We start from the raw sequence: 19105 nt of genomic DNA, 5'->3' as shown, positions 1-19105 counted from the left end.
ATGGCGCTCCCGCCGCACCTGCTCTCTGTGCTCCAACTTCCCCAATGGGTACTTACTACTTTGAACCGCAGATGCCGGGCGTTTATTTGGAAAGGGGAGGAAGAAATTAATGGCGGGCACTGCCTCCTGCCTTGGGCTAGAGTCTGTCGCCCCTTAGAGGCAGATGGTCTTGGAATTCTCAATCTCCAGCACTTCGGTACTGCTCTCTGCTGCCGTTGGCCGTGGCTGAGATGGGGGCCCAATCCACGGCCGTGGTCGCTGATTCAAATTGACGATGATCGTGATGCTATTTCCCTCTGCCGGGCTGCTATGTTTATTCAGTTGGGGGACGGATGTCGGGCCAAATTCTGGACAGACAACTGGCTCCCGGGAGGCCAGGCAGTGCAAGACTTGGTGCCTATCCTCTGCTCCTTCGTCCGCGACTCCGACATCTCCGTAGCCACTGCCCTTGCCAACAACCGCTGGGTGAAGGACATTAAGGGCGGCCTCTCTGTGCAAGCTTTGGTTGAATATCTGAAGCTCTGGGATTTAACTGCTGACATCACTCTTTCCTCGGGACAACCTGACAAGGCTGTTTGGCGCCTCACGGCTGATGGTTCCTTCTCGGTTAGTTCGGCTTACCGTCTCTTCTTCAGCGCTTCAACTCGTTTTGCCTGCGCCAAGCCTATTTGGAAGTCCAAAGCCCCGATGAAATGCAAATTCTTCATGTGGCTCGCCGTCCACAAGCGCTGCCTCACTGCGGATAACCTGGATCGGAGAGGTTGGCCACATAACCCCCCCTGCTCCCTTTGTGCTGCTGCGAATGAGGACTGCACACATTTGTTCGTGCATTGCCATTTCACGCAACGGCTTTGGTGTCGGCTCAAGCGTTGGTCGAACTCATGCTTCCCCTGCCCCGACTCCACCTTCCAGAGCACCGAAGATTGGTGGATCGCGGCCCGGAGAAGAGCACCTAAACACCTGCGGAGAGATTTTGACACTGTCACGATTTTGGTCCATTGGCGGATTTGGAAAGAGCGCAACGCCAGGATTTTTCACTCCGAGTCCAGCACCGTCGATCGTGTCTTTGACCTCATCATTGATGATCTTCACTCCTGGAGGGTGGCCGGTTGCGTCATTGCTTTCTGAGGGCTCCTTGTCCAATCTGTAATCTGTAGTATTTTGAAACTTCAGTTAGTGCCTGTGGTGTTTGCCCTTTGAGGTTGTTTCCCTGCTGCAAATTCTCTTTGCAGTTTGACGTTGTACTTTCTTTCTATCTAATAAAATTCGGCCTCCGGCCCTTCGAGAAACAAAGCCTCAGATCTCGCGCTTCCAGTGAATTTAAAAAGACGCGGGAGCTTCGACTCTCCTCCAGTTGCTTACTTTACTGTTTCTCACTCTCTCCCAACTAAACTAATCACCGCCAGTAAAGCATCCCGTGAGCAACACTATTTTCTGAGCGAAAGTGGAGCAAAAACAGTACTCAGCTTCGGATCTCGCACTTGTTGCTGGCAAGTGGCATCACGGTCTTCAAGCAGCATCTAGTAGCAGGCTTAATTTATTCATTTTCATCCTTCTCCACTCTGTCTGTCTTCCAGTATGCACCTGATCAACATTATTGTTCCTTGGTGGATGATCGTTTACATGAATAATATCTTGAAGTTGTGATCCAAATTCTCGAGGAGGTGTTTTTCCAGGACCGGAACTTCCGGTGTACTTCTGGTGGGGCGGAACTTCCGCCCAACCTCCGTCTCACCTCCGTGATGCTACTGGAACTTCGTGTGAAGACTGCGGGGTTTGTCCCGGAACAAGCCCGGAACTTCTGGCACAAACCCGGAACTTCCGGGGTCCCCGATATGGATCTGTTTTGACATAATCTTCTTGTTATATATATCCCTTGTGGCCGCCGTTTTGGGGACGAGTCGCTTTTGTAGAATCTCCCCGGCGTTGTGTAAACACTCCCATATAGTGAAGTTTCGCTGGCTGGCGCCCGTGGTTTTTCCCTCTTGTTGTTTGAGAGGGTTTTCCACGTTAAATCTGTGTGTCCTTGTGCTGTGATTTCTTCTTCGTTCTTCGTTCTTCCTTGTCGCGTTCATAACAAGTGGTATCAGAGCCCCAGGTTCCGCCTAGGGTTTGCGACATGTCTACCTTGAAGTTTGATCTGCCGCAGCTGGATTACACCACACGATTCTCGTTGTGGCAAGTAAAGATGCGGGCGATTCTCGCCCAACCTTCAGATCTGGATGAAACGCTTAATTCCTTCGGAAAGAAGGATGAAAAGGAGTGGACTGCCGAAGAGAAACGCAAAGATCGTAAGGCTTTGTCATTGATTCAACTTCATCTGTCCAATAATATTTTGCAGGAAGTGTTGGAGGAGAAATCTGCAGCAGCCCTGTGGCTGAAACTGGAATCAATCTGCATGTCTAAAGATCTAACTAGTAAGATGCATATAAAGATGAAGTTGTTCATTTGCCCAAGATGCATTGTCCTGTGGAGTCCATGTTACGTAACTTTTCAGCACTTGTCCACCTAGGATACCTATGTCTCGGGACAGAATATGGGATGGATATGCATTTACCAGTTACCATTTCAATATTATATCATTTAAAGGTTTTGGATGTAGAATCATGCTACAGATGTTTAGATTTGCCCAGAGACATGAGCAATCTTGCAAAATTACGTCATTTTTATACCCCACGTGGTGAGTTTCATTCTGAGATTTGTAATGTGGGGAAACTTAAACTCTTAGAAGAGTTAAAGGTATTTAGAGTTCATAAAGAAAGTGAAGGATTTGAACCAAAACAACTAGAGCATTTGACCGAGCTAAGGGAGCTCGGTATCTATAACCTTGAGAAAATACACACAAAAGAAGAAGCATCTGAGACAAAACTCAGAGAGAAAATTTACTTAGAGGGGTTAACTTTGGATTGGGATAGTAAGCGGTCCAACATTGATCCTGATGTGGAAGCAATAGTTCTTGAGATCCTTCACCCGCATAGAGATCTTCAAAAATTGTCCATCATAGGGCACAGAGGCTCTTCTTGTCCAAAATGGTTGAGTGATGATCTCGATGTCGAAGCTCTACAATATCTTCATCTCTCTGGTGTTTCTTGGCAAGATTTCCCTCCTCTTGGGAAGATGTGTGATCTTGGTGAAGTAACATTGGAGTGTATTGCCACACTCAAGGAGTTTGTTATAGAAAAAAGCTTTTGCAGGTAACTAAGGTTTACACTCATTTGTTTGGTAAGGTTTTTAAAAATTGGTATCACGGGCTGCTAATATGTACCATGTTTGCAGGTTAACAAGGCTTTCTATGATTGGCTTGGAAAATTTGGAAAAATTGGTACCATCACAAGACAATCAGGATATGTTCCCTGCTCTGCAAGTTCTGATTATCAGAAATTGCACCAAACTTTCTGTGTTGCCATTATCAAACCACATTGTTTGCCCACCAGATCAAGAGAGGAAGATGGATTGGTTTCCCAAACTGCAAGAGCTTCAGATGGAGAACTGTCCAGAACTCTTGTTGGTGGCCCTTATTCCCTGGACTGAAACTCTGCATCGAGTGATTGTGAGAGGTGCAAAGCTGCTGATGAAGTTTAGGTACTCGGAATCATCTGATGGAGCAACATTGAGGATTACTAGTGATGCTAGTGGGATGGAATTGAGAGAGCTCATCACCCACCTCAAGGGTCTCCGATTTAGCAATCACTTGTGATAAGATAACACAATTGGCAGCAGGGGTGAATCTGCAACAAACATCATCAGATGACGGGTTGCTGCTCTTGCCTGCCCATCTATGCGGCTCACTACAGGCGTTGGAAATCAATGATTGCCCAGAGCTAGTCCTGGTCGACCCGCCAAGTCTTCTTCCTGGTGGAAGAGGGCTCCAGGCCCTGCGTTTCCTCCAGAAGCTTGCAATTCGGAGATCCCCCAAGTTCCTATCGGCCTGCTTGGTTTCCTCTCCTTCCCGTTTCCTCTTCCCGTCCTCCCTGCAATCCCTCGATCTCTCGAATGTGCAAGGAATGGGGACACTGGAGCTCCTCTCAAACCTCACCTCTCTCACCAGTTTGAATTTGGGGAGATGCGGGCAAGATCTGAGATGCGAGGGCCTGGGGCCTCTCCTTGGCCAGCTCCGCGAATTAACCGTCATGGGCTGCCCCAGATTCTTTGCTGGTTGGAATCCTGATGCCAGGCGGGTGCTGCAGCATGAAGGAGGAGGAGAAGAGCAGCGGCGGCAAATTGGTTCGTCCAAACTACAGGTGCTCCGTACGGGTGACGGCGAGGGACTCCTTGCTGCGCCCATCTGCAGCCTCCTCTCTTCCTCCCTCACCAAGCTGGTCCTTTTTGGGATCAAAGACGCCCATCTCGAGTGCTTCACCAATGACGGCCTTCACCTACTCACCTCCCTCCAGGAACTCGAGTTTTGGAAGTTCGACGACCTTCAGCACCTACCTGCTGGGCTGCACAAGCTCCCCAATCTCAAGAAATTATCTGTCTACAACTGTAGAGCCCTCCGGTCGCTGCCTGAGGATTGCCTCCCCAAATCGCTGGAATATCTAAATGTCCGCTACTGCCACAACCAGGAGCTAAAACAGCAGTGCAGAGGGTTAATGGGAACCATACCAACTATCACTCTGTGAGATTAAGACTAACACAAGGTAACGGGAAATACTTATTTGTTTGTTACCGTCATGCATAACGGGAAATGTTTTTTTCCTGCGTATTAATCTGACTAGTGTTTGTTTCCATCTGCTATGCAGACCTCTGCCTAGGAGATCCCCTGTACATTCTTCTAGTATTGTAAGCTCAGCTCTCCACACATGCACAGTTGCCATATGGATGAGAGTCTTGGGGCATTTTTTGTTCTGTAGATACATCTGGTAAGTACATCTATACTGGAACTTCTCTTGCTATACCGTATCAATTCAACAACTTCCAGTATGTTATATCCTGCCTCAGGTTTCCCTTTGATGACAGTGAAAACTGTTTTCCTAATAAGGCATTTTTGTATGTTCTCCATGTCCTTTGTCTTCCCACTCACAAGTTAAAGCAACCAATCTGACTATCAGTTTATGCCTTCTAGAAATTTATTTGTTTTCCTTCCGGGACAAAACATATGAAACATGTCACTGCATTCACGCTTTATTTCTGATGTGTGTGCATGTATTCTTATATTCGCTTTCACAGGCTTCTACATACTTTTCATACAAATTGGGGTGGTCATCACTCATCAAGACTTCACGACGTACTCTTTATTTTCAGGTGTGAGGATCAAAATATCGCCAAGGCATAATTCTGAAATAAATGATACTATCGTGTTACACTACTAATATAGAGGTCTGCAAGTTTTTATCCATCGCAACATAGCTAGCGATACCAGGTGTTCTTGCCTTCACCATTTTTCTTGGTTTGTTTATGTTTACATTCTGGTCACCAGTCACCACCCACGAAAACTTGGTGGTGTACCTGGCAATTTCAGTTTTTTTAAATTTGGCGCTACGTACATTTGCACCGACATCAAGTGTTCTTGCACTCATCACTATTTTTTTAGTTCAATGAAATTTTATGGTATATAGGAACTGACGTAATTGTCAGGCTATTCATTTTGAGAGTTTCTTGTTTTTGTTTCTCAAAGAAAGAAATCTGTCATGTATTCACCATTTGTTTTGGTCTTCTGTGCAGGTTTTCTTTGCTTTTGTTCTCACAAGCTTCTAAAAATTTTGCATTTAAATTTGTGTGCACGACACTCATCAAGACTTAATAAGTTAGACCGTGATGTTTTGCTACCTATATTAAGGTTTGCAATTTTTTTCATGCACCGCCACATTGCTAGTGATACCAGGTGTTCTTGTATTTACAATGTTTTCTTGCTTGCTGTACAGGTTTTTTTTCTCAAGATTCTACATACTTTCCATTTTAATTTGGGTGACGTTACTAATAAAGAGTGTAGTTTGGGTGCTGGGCAAAATATCAGTGGAATAAACAGAACTTTGGTTTTTCGCAGGTTTGCAATTTTCTCACCCTCAGCTATATTGCCGTTGTTTCTAGGTGTATTTGCATTCACCATTTTTCTTTGCTTGCTGTGCAGGTGTTCTTATATGTTCTGGGTCGGCATCTAGATATGTTGTGTTTGCATTTGGTTGCTGCTCATAAACACTTGGTGGTGTAGCTGGAAAGTTCATTTTTGATGATCAAGAGATCCTCAATTCCTCATGGATATCAGCATATGCCTGCAGCGAGTTCAGATTACAAGACATCATTGGTCCTGTAATCTGAACAATGTAGTGTCTTGAAGACATTCTGAATGCTAGCAAGCTCCTGTTATTCATAGGCAAATATTTTTTTGATCCTGATCACAATTTGGTCGGCATTCTCTGAAGTCTTCTTGAACAGTCCTGTTCCATTATTTTTGGGTGTCCCAGGTTGGGGTCATGATGGCCGCCACTTTGTGAAGTCAGTGTGACGCTGACAGGCCTGCTCTTTCTGGATGTACCAAGTACCAATCCAAGATGTCTTGAGCTGGCGGGGGCTGCAAGATTCGAGGCCTCAGCCACTTTGGCCCAAACTTCTCTCGCGAAGGCACGCTGTAGCATGAGATTAGCAGTGGCTTCTATTTCAAGGTACTGATGACACACGTATTGTGTGGTCAACTCCCAACTGCGAGATTGTCTGCGTAAGTACCTTTTTCTGCAAAAGAAAATGTTTTCGGCATTTCCGCCCCTGACAAAAGAGCACGATTTCTGTCCTGAATAGCGAACATTAAAGCACGGTGTTTCTTCTACAGAGGGTCTGCTTGCTGCTGAACCCAGTCTGTAAGTGCTCATTCTTGTGAATCTCCCTATTTCAAACACATACATAGGGATACATATGGATGGATGCTAGCGTTAGTTACAATATTAGTTTAGTTTGTAGATCATCAACTTGGACGCCTCATTTGATCATGGAAAAAGGTGTTGTGGCCAAGGGTTCGGTTTATGCATTCTTGTCCCACCACAAGAATGCTGCTGTTTGGTGGATCGATGCAGTTTCAATGCCATAAACAGTTCTCGAGCTGCATGGAGCACACAGCCGGTGATTATGCTTGGGTCTTAACGTATCATTGAAGTTTCTCACTTGTTATATATCCATAATGTCTCGTTCCTCATTCTGTTCTTCCACTGGATGCAGTGAACCAACAAATCTTTCTTGAGCTATGCCGGTAGCTGAGAAATTGCTGTGTTGAGTCCAGTCAGGTAATTCAATCCTTTTGACCTTCATATGATCCAGTGTTTTTGTTCGTTTGGTATCATGAGTACTGCATTTACCCTGGCGGATCGGTGGCTTGTACTTACACTTTTTTGGTTTGCCCCTTTGCCAGCACTTGTCATATTCTTGAAAGGGCTCCTCGGATCATCGCATGCATGACTAGCTTGTATATTCTTGAAATCCTATTCCGCAAGCGCGCGTGCAACATTCAGTCTTGACGACGACCCCTGCTTGTTTGAATGGTCGAAACGGCGCGAAGTAGTTAATTTACACCTAAATGAAGTACTTTCTGTTCAAGGCCCCACTCATTAGCAGATACTGCTGCACCGTGGCTAGCTGATTAGAATGCTGTACTTCAAGGCTCCAGTCCACTGTTGTGGCTTTTTTTTTTGGCGAAGACACTGTTCTGGTTTTTTACTAGATATATACAGCGGCAGCATATTGCAAGACTGTTGCATATTTCATTACATTCTTGTGTGTCTGCTGTCAACCGTACTGTGTGATATGACATTATCACCTATTTGCAGGCTGCGGCTGCTAAACAAAAAGATTTTTTTTTTCTGATTACCACCGTGTATATATATGTTGTTTCTGCATTTTATTAGTCGTTGCTCTTGTAAACTCGGTATAAGTTTGTACTAAATCGGTGACACTTATTATGCATTGGAGAGAGTAGCTGATCGAAATTATACCAGTGAATGTACAGGCACCTGTTTTCCAAGAAGTAGAAAAAATGAAGCGAAACAAATGGTCCTGTAGAAAGTTGGGAAGGGTCAAGGATAAGATTTGCCTGAAATTTGTATTACTGGCAAAAGAAAACTGACCAGAACCAACAACGCCTTAACAACAAAATAAACTGGGCCCAATGGGCGAGATAATGGGCGTGACTGCTGGGCCATAGCCAAATGGGCTTTTGAATGAAGGCAATGTGGGCTTTTCCTCCACCCAAATGGAAATGTCTTCCCTCAAAAAAATAAAAATAAAATGTCTCGTCGCCTTCCTCTCGCTGTTCCGCCGCCTTCTGCCCCCATTTCCTCGCCGCTCCGCCTCGGGCTCCGGCGGCCGCGCCTCCACTCCGCCATGGACTCCTCCTTACCCCCATTACCTAAGGCCGGAAGATTCCGCATGCGCAGGGAAGGGCGGCGGCGACGGAGCTAGTTACGCACGCACGGTCAGTGGCTCTTCCCTCCCGCCATTAAACTGTTACCCCTGTACGCATACAGCGTGAGTCAGTGGTTGTTCCCTTCAGCCATTAGTTTCCTGTATGTTCTGCACTGCCAAGTTCGATCACCGGGAAAAAAGAGATCTAGAGAGAATTGCATGCTCTGAAAATTCCTAGGGTTAGTTTTCAGAGTGTTGACTGCTTGATCTCATATGCATTTTCATGTGCCCGTGTAATCCTAAGTTCCTAATATTACGAAGGATGTATTTTTCTATTCAAATGAATTTGCATCGGCAGCATATAAAGGTAAATTTGAGCCTCCCTCAAACATAAACAAAAACCTTGAGCCATGCTTTCTTTATTTTCTTATTTCTTTGAGCATAAGAAACATAAATTTTCAGTGCACAACCAAGCCAAGGCAACAGAATAAGGCACACAAGCAGTTTTTACTTCTTACACTCACTGCTGCTACTACGCAAGATTCCCTTCATTTTGATTGCTAGAATCCAAGAACTTTTGGTTCTGTACTTCCTTTGAACTTTGTACTATGCGTGCAGATCTGAAATAAATTCCATTGCTCCATCACGTCAGTTTATTCAAAATTTGGTCTTCTCTGTCTTTCTTCCCCCGCCTGCCTGCCTGCCACCATCTTGTGCTGGCTGCTGGCCAGAAATCAGATTTAATAGAATGCTGGCAGGCCGGCATAGGGTTGATATATCATTGTATTATGTATATGATCTCTTGATCCATTTGACACCGACTGTTGTCTTGTGTCCATCGTGACCAACTGTACATAGATATGTCCCTTGTGCATTCTGCATGAGGACAAAAAGATGCCGGCCATTTTTCTTTGCAGATGCCGACCAACTGTAAATGTGAACTTGCATTTTAGGATTTGATCGATGTGTACGAGATAGAGTTAAATAAATGACTAAATTCCCATTGGCTCATTTAATCATATACAGTAACATGGAGCCTGGTCCATGCTCTGAATTAATTTCCCCTTCCATCACCACGAGCTGCTCAAGAGCAGAACCGGATTATCTCATCCAACCATTGTGAAGGTAAATATTAATTGGCCAGAACCATATAGCTTTGCAAATCTGTGTTGTCTTGTTTCTCATGTTTATAACTCATTTCTGATCATCTCATTAGCATTCCAGTAACATAGATGATATTTTGTTTATCTTAATTTCCACTAGTGGAGAGAATTCATGGCGATGGTCCTGGATGCTTTTGCATCCTACCTACAAAGCCTGCTGACAGAGATGGCGGCAGAAGAGGTGCACCTTCTGCTCGGAGTCTCCGTCGAGATCGACAAGTTGGGGGACAAACTTAAGGACCTCAAGAACTTCCTCGCCGACGCCGACAGGAGGTACATCACCGACAACAGCGTGCAAGAGTGGGTAGGACTTCTCAAGCGTGCTATGTATGATGCCACGGACATCCTTGACCTATGTCAGCTCAAGGCCATGGAGCGTGAAGCATCCTCTTTAGATGCAGGGTGCTTAAATCCCTTGCTGTTCTGTATCCGGAATCCCTTCCATGCCCATGACATCGGCAGCCGCATCAAGAGGCTCAACAAGAAGCTTGACTCTATCAAAGAGCGGAGTACTGCCTTTGGCTTCATCAATCTTGGGTCTTATGAGGACCATTGCCGGAACATGCATGCCTCTAATCGTGGCAATCCTAGCCGTGAGACATCTGGGGAGCTCGACCGGTCAGGTGTGGTTGGAGAGAAGATGGAAGAAGACACAAGAGCACTGGTGGAGATCTTGTTGACCGAAAAAGAAGGGTACAACAAAATCATGGTGGTTGCCATCGTAGGCGCCGGTGGGATCGGCAAAACCACCCTTGCCAAGAAAGTCTTCAACGATGAAGCGATAAATGCCAAGTTTGACAAGGTAATCTGGTTGAGCGTCAATCAATACTTCGACAAGGTTGAGCTCCTCAGGACAGCCGTCACCCTTGCCGGGGGAGACCAACATAGTGAAAATGCATTAGCTGTGCTTCAGCCAGCCCTTACTGCTGCATTGACAGGGAAGAAACTCTTGCTGGTCATGGATGACGTGTGGAGCCACACGGCATGGGGCGATGTTTTTGAAACGACCTTGGCCTATGTTGCTGCTCAAGGTAGCCGAATTCTCGTCACTACTAGAGATGAAAGAGTTGCCCGTGGGATGAAAGGTTTGAGGCCGTACCACCGTGTTGACACATTGAATGATGAAGATGCCTGGTCGTTGCTCAAGAAACAGGTCTGTAACTAAATTACATGCTCGTTCCCTAATTGCTTGCTCCATATTTTGGACTAGAGATAGTAATATTTTAAATACACTCGCAGTCACAAGCTGTGCAATGGGATAAATATGGTCCGGGGTGAGGCAGATGTTAGACGGGATGTTAAGAAGGATATAGCTGACCGACCACTGCGAAAGCAAGAAGAAGTCGGTTAGCCAAATAATTAAATAGAAAAATAGGGTGGAACAAATGGGATACGAGAATCCACCATAATGCCAAACACGGCCTAAATAGTCTAGCCAAAAAGCATTGGTCAATTCCTTGAGATGGGCATTTTTTGAAGCAGACGGCGTTCGGTTGGGTCCGTAGATAGATGAGAATGTTTTCTGTGAAGAAACATTCATACAAATATGAAAAATATTACTATTGTATAGTCATCATATACCAAATATAATTATTTTTTAAGTATATATTATTATATCTATCTGCATAAATTACACGAGAAAACTGGTTAATTACTATAGATTGTAGATCACTAACTAGCATCTTGGCACCTGTTTGGGTGAGCATGCTATGGCAATAGTTCTTCATGCCCTAGGTTCTTAGTTCCTTAGTTGCCAATCCATTGGCACAAAATTAAGTTTTTCTTAGTTCCTTTATTCTAGGCGAATGTATTACTAAGGTGTTTTACGTACGTATTAATAAATAAAAAATGGATCCTTGCCACTAAAACTCACTTTTCTTATAAGGAAAACCGCTCCTTATTAACTTCATCCATTTATACTGCTTGCTAATAGTAATTATCTGAAGCAAGACAAATGGACCTAAGATTGATATGCTTACGGATATTTGATTGCAAATTGTTGCAAAATGTGGTGGTTTTAACTGCTTCTTGTTAACTCTATCGGTTGAAATCTCTTGCAGGTAGTCTCAAGTGAAAAAGATGGCCATGAGATTGACATGTTGAAGGATATTGGGTTGCAAATTGTAGTAAAATGTGGCGGTTTGCCTCTTGCTGTCAAAGTAATGGGTGGACTCTTGTGTCAGAAGAAAAGAGAACGCTCTGAGTGGGAGATGGTTCTGAATGATTCTATATGGTCAGTATCTGAAATGCCCGAAGAGCTAAACTATGCAATATATATAAGCTATGAAGATTTGCCTCCTTCCATCAAGCAGTGTTTTCTATACTACTCCCTACTCCCTAAAAATGCAGTTTTCCTCAAAAGTTGCATTATTGGAATGTGGATTAGCGAAGGATTCCTTCACGAAATCTCAGATGATTTGGAAGAATTGGGAAGCAAGTACTATCAGGAGTTGATATTGCGGAACCTTATACAGCCAAAGATAGAGTATATTGATCAAAACTTTTGCACCATGCATGATGTTGTCCGTGCATTTGCTCAGTTTGTGGCTAGAGAAGAGGCACTACCAGCTCACAGTGGGCAAACTGGTATCATTAGTAAACTTAGTGCACGGAAGTTTGTTCGGTTGTCTCTAGATCTAGAAAGCGAATTATCAGAATCACGTGAGTTAGACTGGAGTTCTTTAAAGGCACAGAAGACACTGAGAACACTAATATCAGTTGGCAATATAAATACGAAGCCTCGTGATTCGTCAGTTCATTTTCCATGCCTAAGGACCCTCCACACAGATTCTACAAATGTTGCGCTATTGGTTAAATCTTTGGATGAACTCAAGCACCTGAGGTACTTGTCGATAGAGAGGTCTGATATATCAAGTCTGCCAGATAACATTGGAAATATGAAATTCTTGCAGTACATTAGCCTTGAAGGATGCAAACAATTTGTGAAAGTTCCACGTAGCATTGTAAAGTTAGGGAATCTAAGGTGTCTTGTCTTTCGTGAAACTTGTATAAGTTGGATACCTAGGGGGTTCTCTGCTCTAACAAATTTGAGGGCACTACATGGTTTTCCTGCCCTAGTGAATGGTGATTGGTCTAGTTTGGAAGAGTTGGGCCCCCTTTCCCTGCTCAGGGCTCTTGGTCTGAAGGTACTGGAAAATGTATCAGATGCAGCTACCTCGTCTGCTACAAAGGTAAGGCTTGGTGAGAAGGTGCACCTTACCTATCTAAGACTAAGCTGCAGTAGTAGATTGGGATATGACGGGCTTATTAATGCGGGAGAAGGCGTCTCTGAGGAAGAGCATCGACAAATCGAAGAGGTGTTTGACGAACTTTGCGCTCCCCCTACCTTAGATAGGCTTGAAATCTTAGGATATTTTGGCCAACGGTTCCCAAGGTGGATGATGTCAACATCAGCATCATGTCTGAAGAGCTTGAGGATTCTAATGATGGAAGACTTGGCTTGCTGCACTGAAATGCCTGATGGCTTGTCTCAGCTCCCATGTTTGCAATTCATTCAGATCTTACGTGCTCCATCCATCAAACGTGTTGGACCTGAATTTTTGCGACCCTGCTGTCACCTCAGTCCTCGTGCTTCACAGGCGGCAGTTGTGTTTCCGAGATTACACAGGATGGAATTACTTGGAATGGTAGAATGGGAAGAGTGGGAGTGGGAGGAGCAAGTGCAAGCCTTTCCTGTGTTGGAGGAGCTTTTACTTGATAATTGCAAACTTAGACGTCTTCCTCCTGGCCTTGCTTTCCAGGGAAAGGCTTTGAAACAGTTACACATGCAACACGTACACCAGCTCAGCTTCCTTGAGAACCTTGTTTCTGTTGTCGACCTTGAAGTGCATCAAAGCCCCGACCTGGAGAGGATCACTAATCTTCCTAAACTGCAGAAGCTTGTCATCGTCGAATGCCCAAAGCTGAAGGTGTTGGAGGGTGTATGTGCACTGCAGAGGCTTGTTTTGGAAGATTATGCCATGGAAACACTTCCAGAATTCGTGCGAGGTATAAACCTAAGTCATTTCCATCTAGACTCCAGCCTTGCACTTCTCACTTCCATAGCCATGCCTGGCCCTGAGTGGGACAAGTTCAGCCACGTTCAGCATGTCAAGGCATATGCAGATGATGGTGCAAACAATCCAAGGAAATGGTATGTCTTGTATACAAAACACCCCTACAACTTGGAGACAAATATCAACCTCTCTTTCATGTGCACAGGTAAATTATATAACTAATTTCTTAATTTTTTAGACTGCTCTGTTCATTTACCTTGTTCTCTTTGTCTTCTGCATTTCATATGTTTGTTTGCTAGAGTCTAAATATATCCCTACCTTCCCATTTTAGAGTTGGACAATAAAAATATGGTAGTAATGTCATCATATACATCACTAACTTTTCTTGCTGGAATACTAGACATGCAACTTCAGTTTTAGTAAGTACTACATACCCTCCTTTTTGACAAAAATGAAGTACTGGTTATATTGGTTGTGTAATGTCTACTTTGTTTAAAAGAAGAATACCACTTTCTATCTGGTGGTCATCTCTTCCCCTAGTTTACATTGAGGTTAACAAATTAAGAGTAGAACAATTGTATTTCCTTATATAAATAAAGTTGAATAGTCTATTCGAATACTGTTAAGAGTATAGATATTGCCTTGCAAGTTATGGATTCTGTAACCACTTTTGCATTTTCTTCTCATACAGGAACCTTATCTCTTTTCGAGGACGCACAAAGATTTGAGTTCGTCCTCAAAATGACAAGAAGAACCTTCAGCTACATCTGCAGCTTGGTGAAGGTGCAATCTTTGGAAGATATGAACAGCTACACCTTTACTGATGGGAGGGTGCTGTGTTTAGAAGATCGAGTAGCCATTGCTCTGATAATGCTCAACTCTGGCGAGCCACTGGAGGCCGTAGCGTTGTCTGTTGGTGTGAACGAGTCAACCATCTCGCTGGTAACAGAGAGGTTTATTGATGCTACGTGGGAGCAAGCAGATCACCATTTGAACTGGCCAGGCTCCAGTGAAATAGAGAAGGTCAAGTCCATGTTTGACAAGATTCACGGTCTGCCAAACTGCTGCGGTATTATATGTACAACTCACATCATATTTGGATCACAAAACTGCGACAATGAGACGAATGATGATATTATAGTGCAAGTCGTTGTTGATCCAGATATGAGGTTCAACAACATTTGGTTGGGAGGGTCAGATGCCATGAACCAGATGAGCCTTTTGCACGACTCTGAGTTCTTCAAGGAGTGTGATGCAGGTGCTTTGGTAAATGGCAGCAAGCTCGAGTTGTCATCCAATGGGTCAGAAGAAGTTGAGGAATATGTAATTGGTGCTGAAGGATACCCTCTTCGTCCTTGGCTCCTCACACCTTACAAGCAGCAAGACATGGATGAACTCTTGGATTCTCAAGTGGAGTTCAACCGGAGACACTCTGCAGCTCTAACCTTTGTCCTGAAGGTGCTGGCAAGGTTGAAAGACACATGGAAGTGCCTGCATGGAGGGATGTGGCACCCAGAAGATCCGAAGGAGTTGTGTCGGGTAATCTATGTGTGCATCATGTTGCATAACATAGTGATAGACATGGAGGAGGCGCCCATGGTGAGGGATCTTGAGGTGAATTACAGCAAGCGAGTGCGCAGATTAGCAGATGAGGATGCTGTCAGTGTAAGGGATTTACTGTCGCAACATTTTATCGGAAGGTCCTCCCAGTCTCAAGGTAAATTAAAGCACATGCTACTGGGCAAATCTTACTTTGCTTTCTAGGTTGCTTTGTACACTTGGTTTCTAAAGTTCTTCCAGTACATTAGCCTTGCAAGTTTGGATTCTGTAACCACTTTTGCATATTTTCTTTTCATGCAGGAACCTTATATCTTTTTGAGGACTCACAAATGTTTGAGTCTGTCCTCAAAATGACAAGGAGAACCTTCAGCTACATCTGCAGCTTGGTGAAAGTGCCGTCTTTGAAAGATATGAACAACTACACCTTTATTGATGGGAGGGTGCTGTGTTTAGAAGATCGAATAGCTGTTGCTCTGATAATGTTGAACGCTGGCCAGACGCTGGAGGACGTGGGATCCTCTGTTGGTGTGAACAAGTCAACCGTCTCACTGGTAACTGAGAGGTTTGTTGATGCTATGCGGGAGCGAGCAAGGCACCACAGAACGTGGCCAGGCTCTGGTGAAATGGAGAAGGTCAAATCCAAATTTGACAAGATGTTTGGTTTGCCAAACTGCTGTGGTGTTGTACATACAACTCACATCCCATTTGGATCAGAACACTGCGACCATGAGAGAAATGAATATGAGCTAATGCAAACCGTCGTCGATCCAGATATGAGGTTCAGAAACATTTGGTTCGGATTGCCAGACAGCATGAGCCAGTTGAGTCTTTTGCACGACTCTGAGCTCTTCATGGTGTGTGAAAAGGGTGCTTGGCTTAACGGAAGCAAGCTAAAGGTATCATCAGAAGGATCAGAAGTTGGGGAGTATGTAATTGGTGATGCAGGATACCCTCTTCTCCCCTGGCTCCTAACACCTTACCAGCAGAAAGACACGGATGACCAATTGGACTCACAAGTGGAGTTCAACCGGAGACACTCCGTAGCTGTAAGCTTTGCGCTGAAGGCGCTGGCAAGGTTGACAGACACATGGAAGTGCCTGCATCGAGGGAGCCTGAAAATCCCATGTGAGATGTGGAAGGCAATCCAGGCCTGCTGCATGTTACATAACATAGTGATAGACATGGAGGAGGCACCCATGGCGAGGGACTACAAGGTGAATTACAGCGAGCAAGTGCGCGGGGTAGCAAAAGAGGATGCTGCCAGGGCAAGGGATTTACTGTCAGAGAACTTCATCAGAAGCTCATCCGAATCTCAAGGTGATCTCATTTACACAAATGGTCCTAGCTAAATATTACTTTGCTGGCTAGGTTGCTCTCTCTGCTTGGTTTTTTCATATTAATGTCCTCCTGTTGGTTCCACCATTTAATTATTCTATGTCTACTTAGGCCTCTCAGCAAATCCATCCGGGTCAGGGAATGAAATCTCAGGGGATCAACATGAGGACTCATCAAGTAGCATCATCCGACGGCAAGATGAAGGGTGACGCCAAAGGTCTTGGTACTCTCCCCATGATATACCCCCACGATGTTTACCGTTCGATCCGCCTGTTCTTTCGATCTGACGGTTCTGGAAATTCAGCCGGGATGACACTGTTCCCCCTTGATTTGACGCATTTCCTAGGCCTGTGCTGCCTCGTCCGGTCCTGTCTCGGGTCCCACTGTCTCGTCCGGTCCTGTCTCGGTCCCACTTTGCTGTCAGATACCGTCTTCGTCTCCGGCTTCGTTTGCTTTCCTTCTCTCTCTCCGGCTTCATCCTGTTCTTCCTCTCTTCTTCCTCTTCCTCGGTTCTTCAGTTCTTCAGTTCTCTTCTACTCTCTCGCCGACTCTGCTCTCCATCGTTCTGTTCTGGTCGACATCTGTTATCTGCACCGCTTCATCTTTTCTTACGGAGCTTCTATTTCCGATCTGTTTCTGGTCAACTTCACAATGTACCGACCTCGGTTTCTGAACTCCTGATTTGTACCAACATTGTTTTCCAGGTTTGTTATTTCCGTCCTATGTTTTGTTCTCTTGCTGTCTTTCACTTTGCTAATTTTGTTCCTTTTTTGTTGCGTCCGATTTGTAGGTCTCAACACTATCGCCTTCCTCTTAATAAATTTCTCCATTCCATGAGTCTCTCCAAGGTATTCTGTACCAACTTCTTTGTCTCTTATGTACTCCATTTTACATGATTCTGAAAATGCATGTACCTTCTCAACTGTACCTCTCATACATCTCGTACATGTAGTTACAATGCCATGAAGTACTTCATGTACGTTCTGAACTGTTATTCATGTGCTGTCTATATAACTATGAACTCGTCTACGAGATTGTCCCGTCCAATTTTCCATCTGCCTCTTGCTTACTAAGATTATGTACATGTCAAGCCATTTTGCTGTTCTACTACGAATTTGAAGTAAAACAGCGACAACATTTTCATAACGGACTCCGTCCGTTATGTACCTCTCACACATTTTCTACATTTCAAATAGTATACCCATGTTTTTTCTCACACTACATGCAGTTTCAGAAATTACATCGTGCTGCCATACTACATGCTATTTTACATCTAACGTGTGGTTTACATACTATGTTCTCCTTTCAAAGTTCTTCATGTACTCTCGCAGCACTATGTACATATCAAATATGTCAATAATTTGAAATACTATACCGCTGTTTGTTCTCACAGTACATGCATTTCTGATAGTACGTACTGCTGCTAGAGTACATCGTATTTTCATATAACCTACGGTTTCTATAATACCTGCTACTTTCAAAGTTTTTTATGTACTCTCGTAGTAGTACATGCTTTTTTCAGAGTACATGCTCTTTTCACAAAGTAAAATCTGTTTTCATACTGCTTCCTGTGTTCACACTACTCGCATAGTAGCACGTATAGTTACAATGCCATGAAGTACTTCATGTAAATCGTTATGTACCTTACGTACCTACGACCAAGTTACACTACCATCATACTTCTTAACGGTTATGCGACATTCCTTGCCGTCTAACGCTCTTTTGTTCATTTTCCCAGCTAAAAGGTCATGCTGCCACTTCTGATACTGCTGCTCCACTCAGTACTGAAGACGTCACACATTACGACAGCAATGAAGAAAGTCAAACTTCTTCAAGTACCAAATCGGCAACATCGAGGACATCCGCAAAGACCCTTTACTGGGTCATCAAGAAATTCAATTCTATAAAGAGACAGTTGGTCAACGAAATAGGTTTTGGAGGCAATTAATCGCATGTTCAGTACTTGGCTTCTTGCTAAAGTGGATTGCATAGACTTTGCAATTGCACTAGATGAAGCTCGTAGGCTCTAGTTCACACCAAAGGATGTCAACAAAGTATTTGGTATTCCATGCGGACATCGTGATGTACTAGGCCCAGAAACAAAAATATCCGATGCTGCAATGGCGTACCTCTGTGAACAAGCTGGGATATCTAAAAGTATATGACAAAAATATCCGATGCTGCAATGGCATACGTAGCCTGCAAAGATGTACACCTAAAGTGCATGCAAGCTAAGAACACATGCACGAGCGTTTACCCAGGTTCGGGCCATCCGGAGGTGTAAAACCCTACGTCCTGCTTGTTTGAGCTTGTATTATCACAGAGACCAAGTGTTTACAAGTTGCCGAGTGAGTTCCCGGGTACTCTCTTCCTTTGGCTAAGTGTTCCTAACTACTTTGGGCTATTGCTAATGCTGAACTGCGAGATGGTCCAACCAATCAACAAACCAACCACCAAAACGAACCCTCTGATCGTCGGCAGGGGTCCTCCTTTTATAGCCAAGGGGATGCCACAGATGCCACGGTGCATGAATTACAAGTGGTGAGCAGGGAGATTGGGCAACTCCCTCTCGGTGCGCTAGTGGCATGCATGGGTGCCAACTCCTTGGCTAGGGGCCTAAGGCCTAAGAACTAACTCATTTAATGCGCCGTGCGCTTCACTCCTCGCCCTGACAGAACTGCGCATTGGTGGCCTGACGCGCGC

General features: G+C 44.5%; 1 protein-coding gene and 1 pseudogene across 3 annotated transcripts; both read left to right on the top strand.

Annotated features, from left to right (window-relative positions):
* On the top strand, positions 1 to 7823 carry LOC112268627 (annotated as a pseudogene).
* Positions 7824 to 8221: 398 nt separating this feature from the next.
* LOC100832361 (putative disease resistance protein RGA4) lies at positions 8222 to 18742 on the top strand. Of its 3 annotated transcripts, XM_014902742.2 has the most exons (9): positions 8222 to 8398; positions 9355 to 9453; positions 9592 to 10644; positions 11552 to 13712; positions 14199 to 15224; positions 15368 to 16384; positions 16514 to 17106; positions 17193 to 17250; positions 18141 to 18742. In XM_014902742.2, the coding sequence occupies exons 3-7, from the start codon at positions 9604 to 9606 to the stop codon at positions 16609 to 16611; spliced, it is 5343 nt and encodes a 1780-aa protein (XP_014758228.1). In that variant the 5' UTR covers positions 8222 to 8398; positions 9355 to 9453; positions 9592 to 9603; the 3' UTR covers positions 16612 to 17106; positions 17193 to 17250; positions 18141 to 18742. The 3 variants fall into 3 exon arrangements, with proteins under 3 accessions (XP_014758228.1, XP_014758229.1, XP_014758230.1); XM_014902743.2 differs by lacking the exon at positions 9355 to 9453; XM_014902744.2 differs by lacking the exons at positions 8222 to 8398; positions 9355 to 9453 and having other exon boundaries at positions 10154 to 10293; positions 10430 to 10644.
* Positions 18743 to 19105: the final 363 nt, after the last annotated feature.

The sequence above is a fragment of the Brachypodium distachyon genome, chromosome 4 (assembly GCF_000005505.3).
Source record: "Brachypodium distachyon strain Bd21 chromosome 4, Brachypodium_distachyon_v3.0, whole genome shotgun sequence".
Lineage (NCBI taxonomy): Eukaryota > Viridiplantae > Streptophyta > Magnoliopsida > Poales > Poaceae > Brachypodium > Brachypodium distachyon.
Note: the sequence above shows the minus strand (reverse complement) of the source record. Positions and strands in the feature narration are given on the sequence as shown.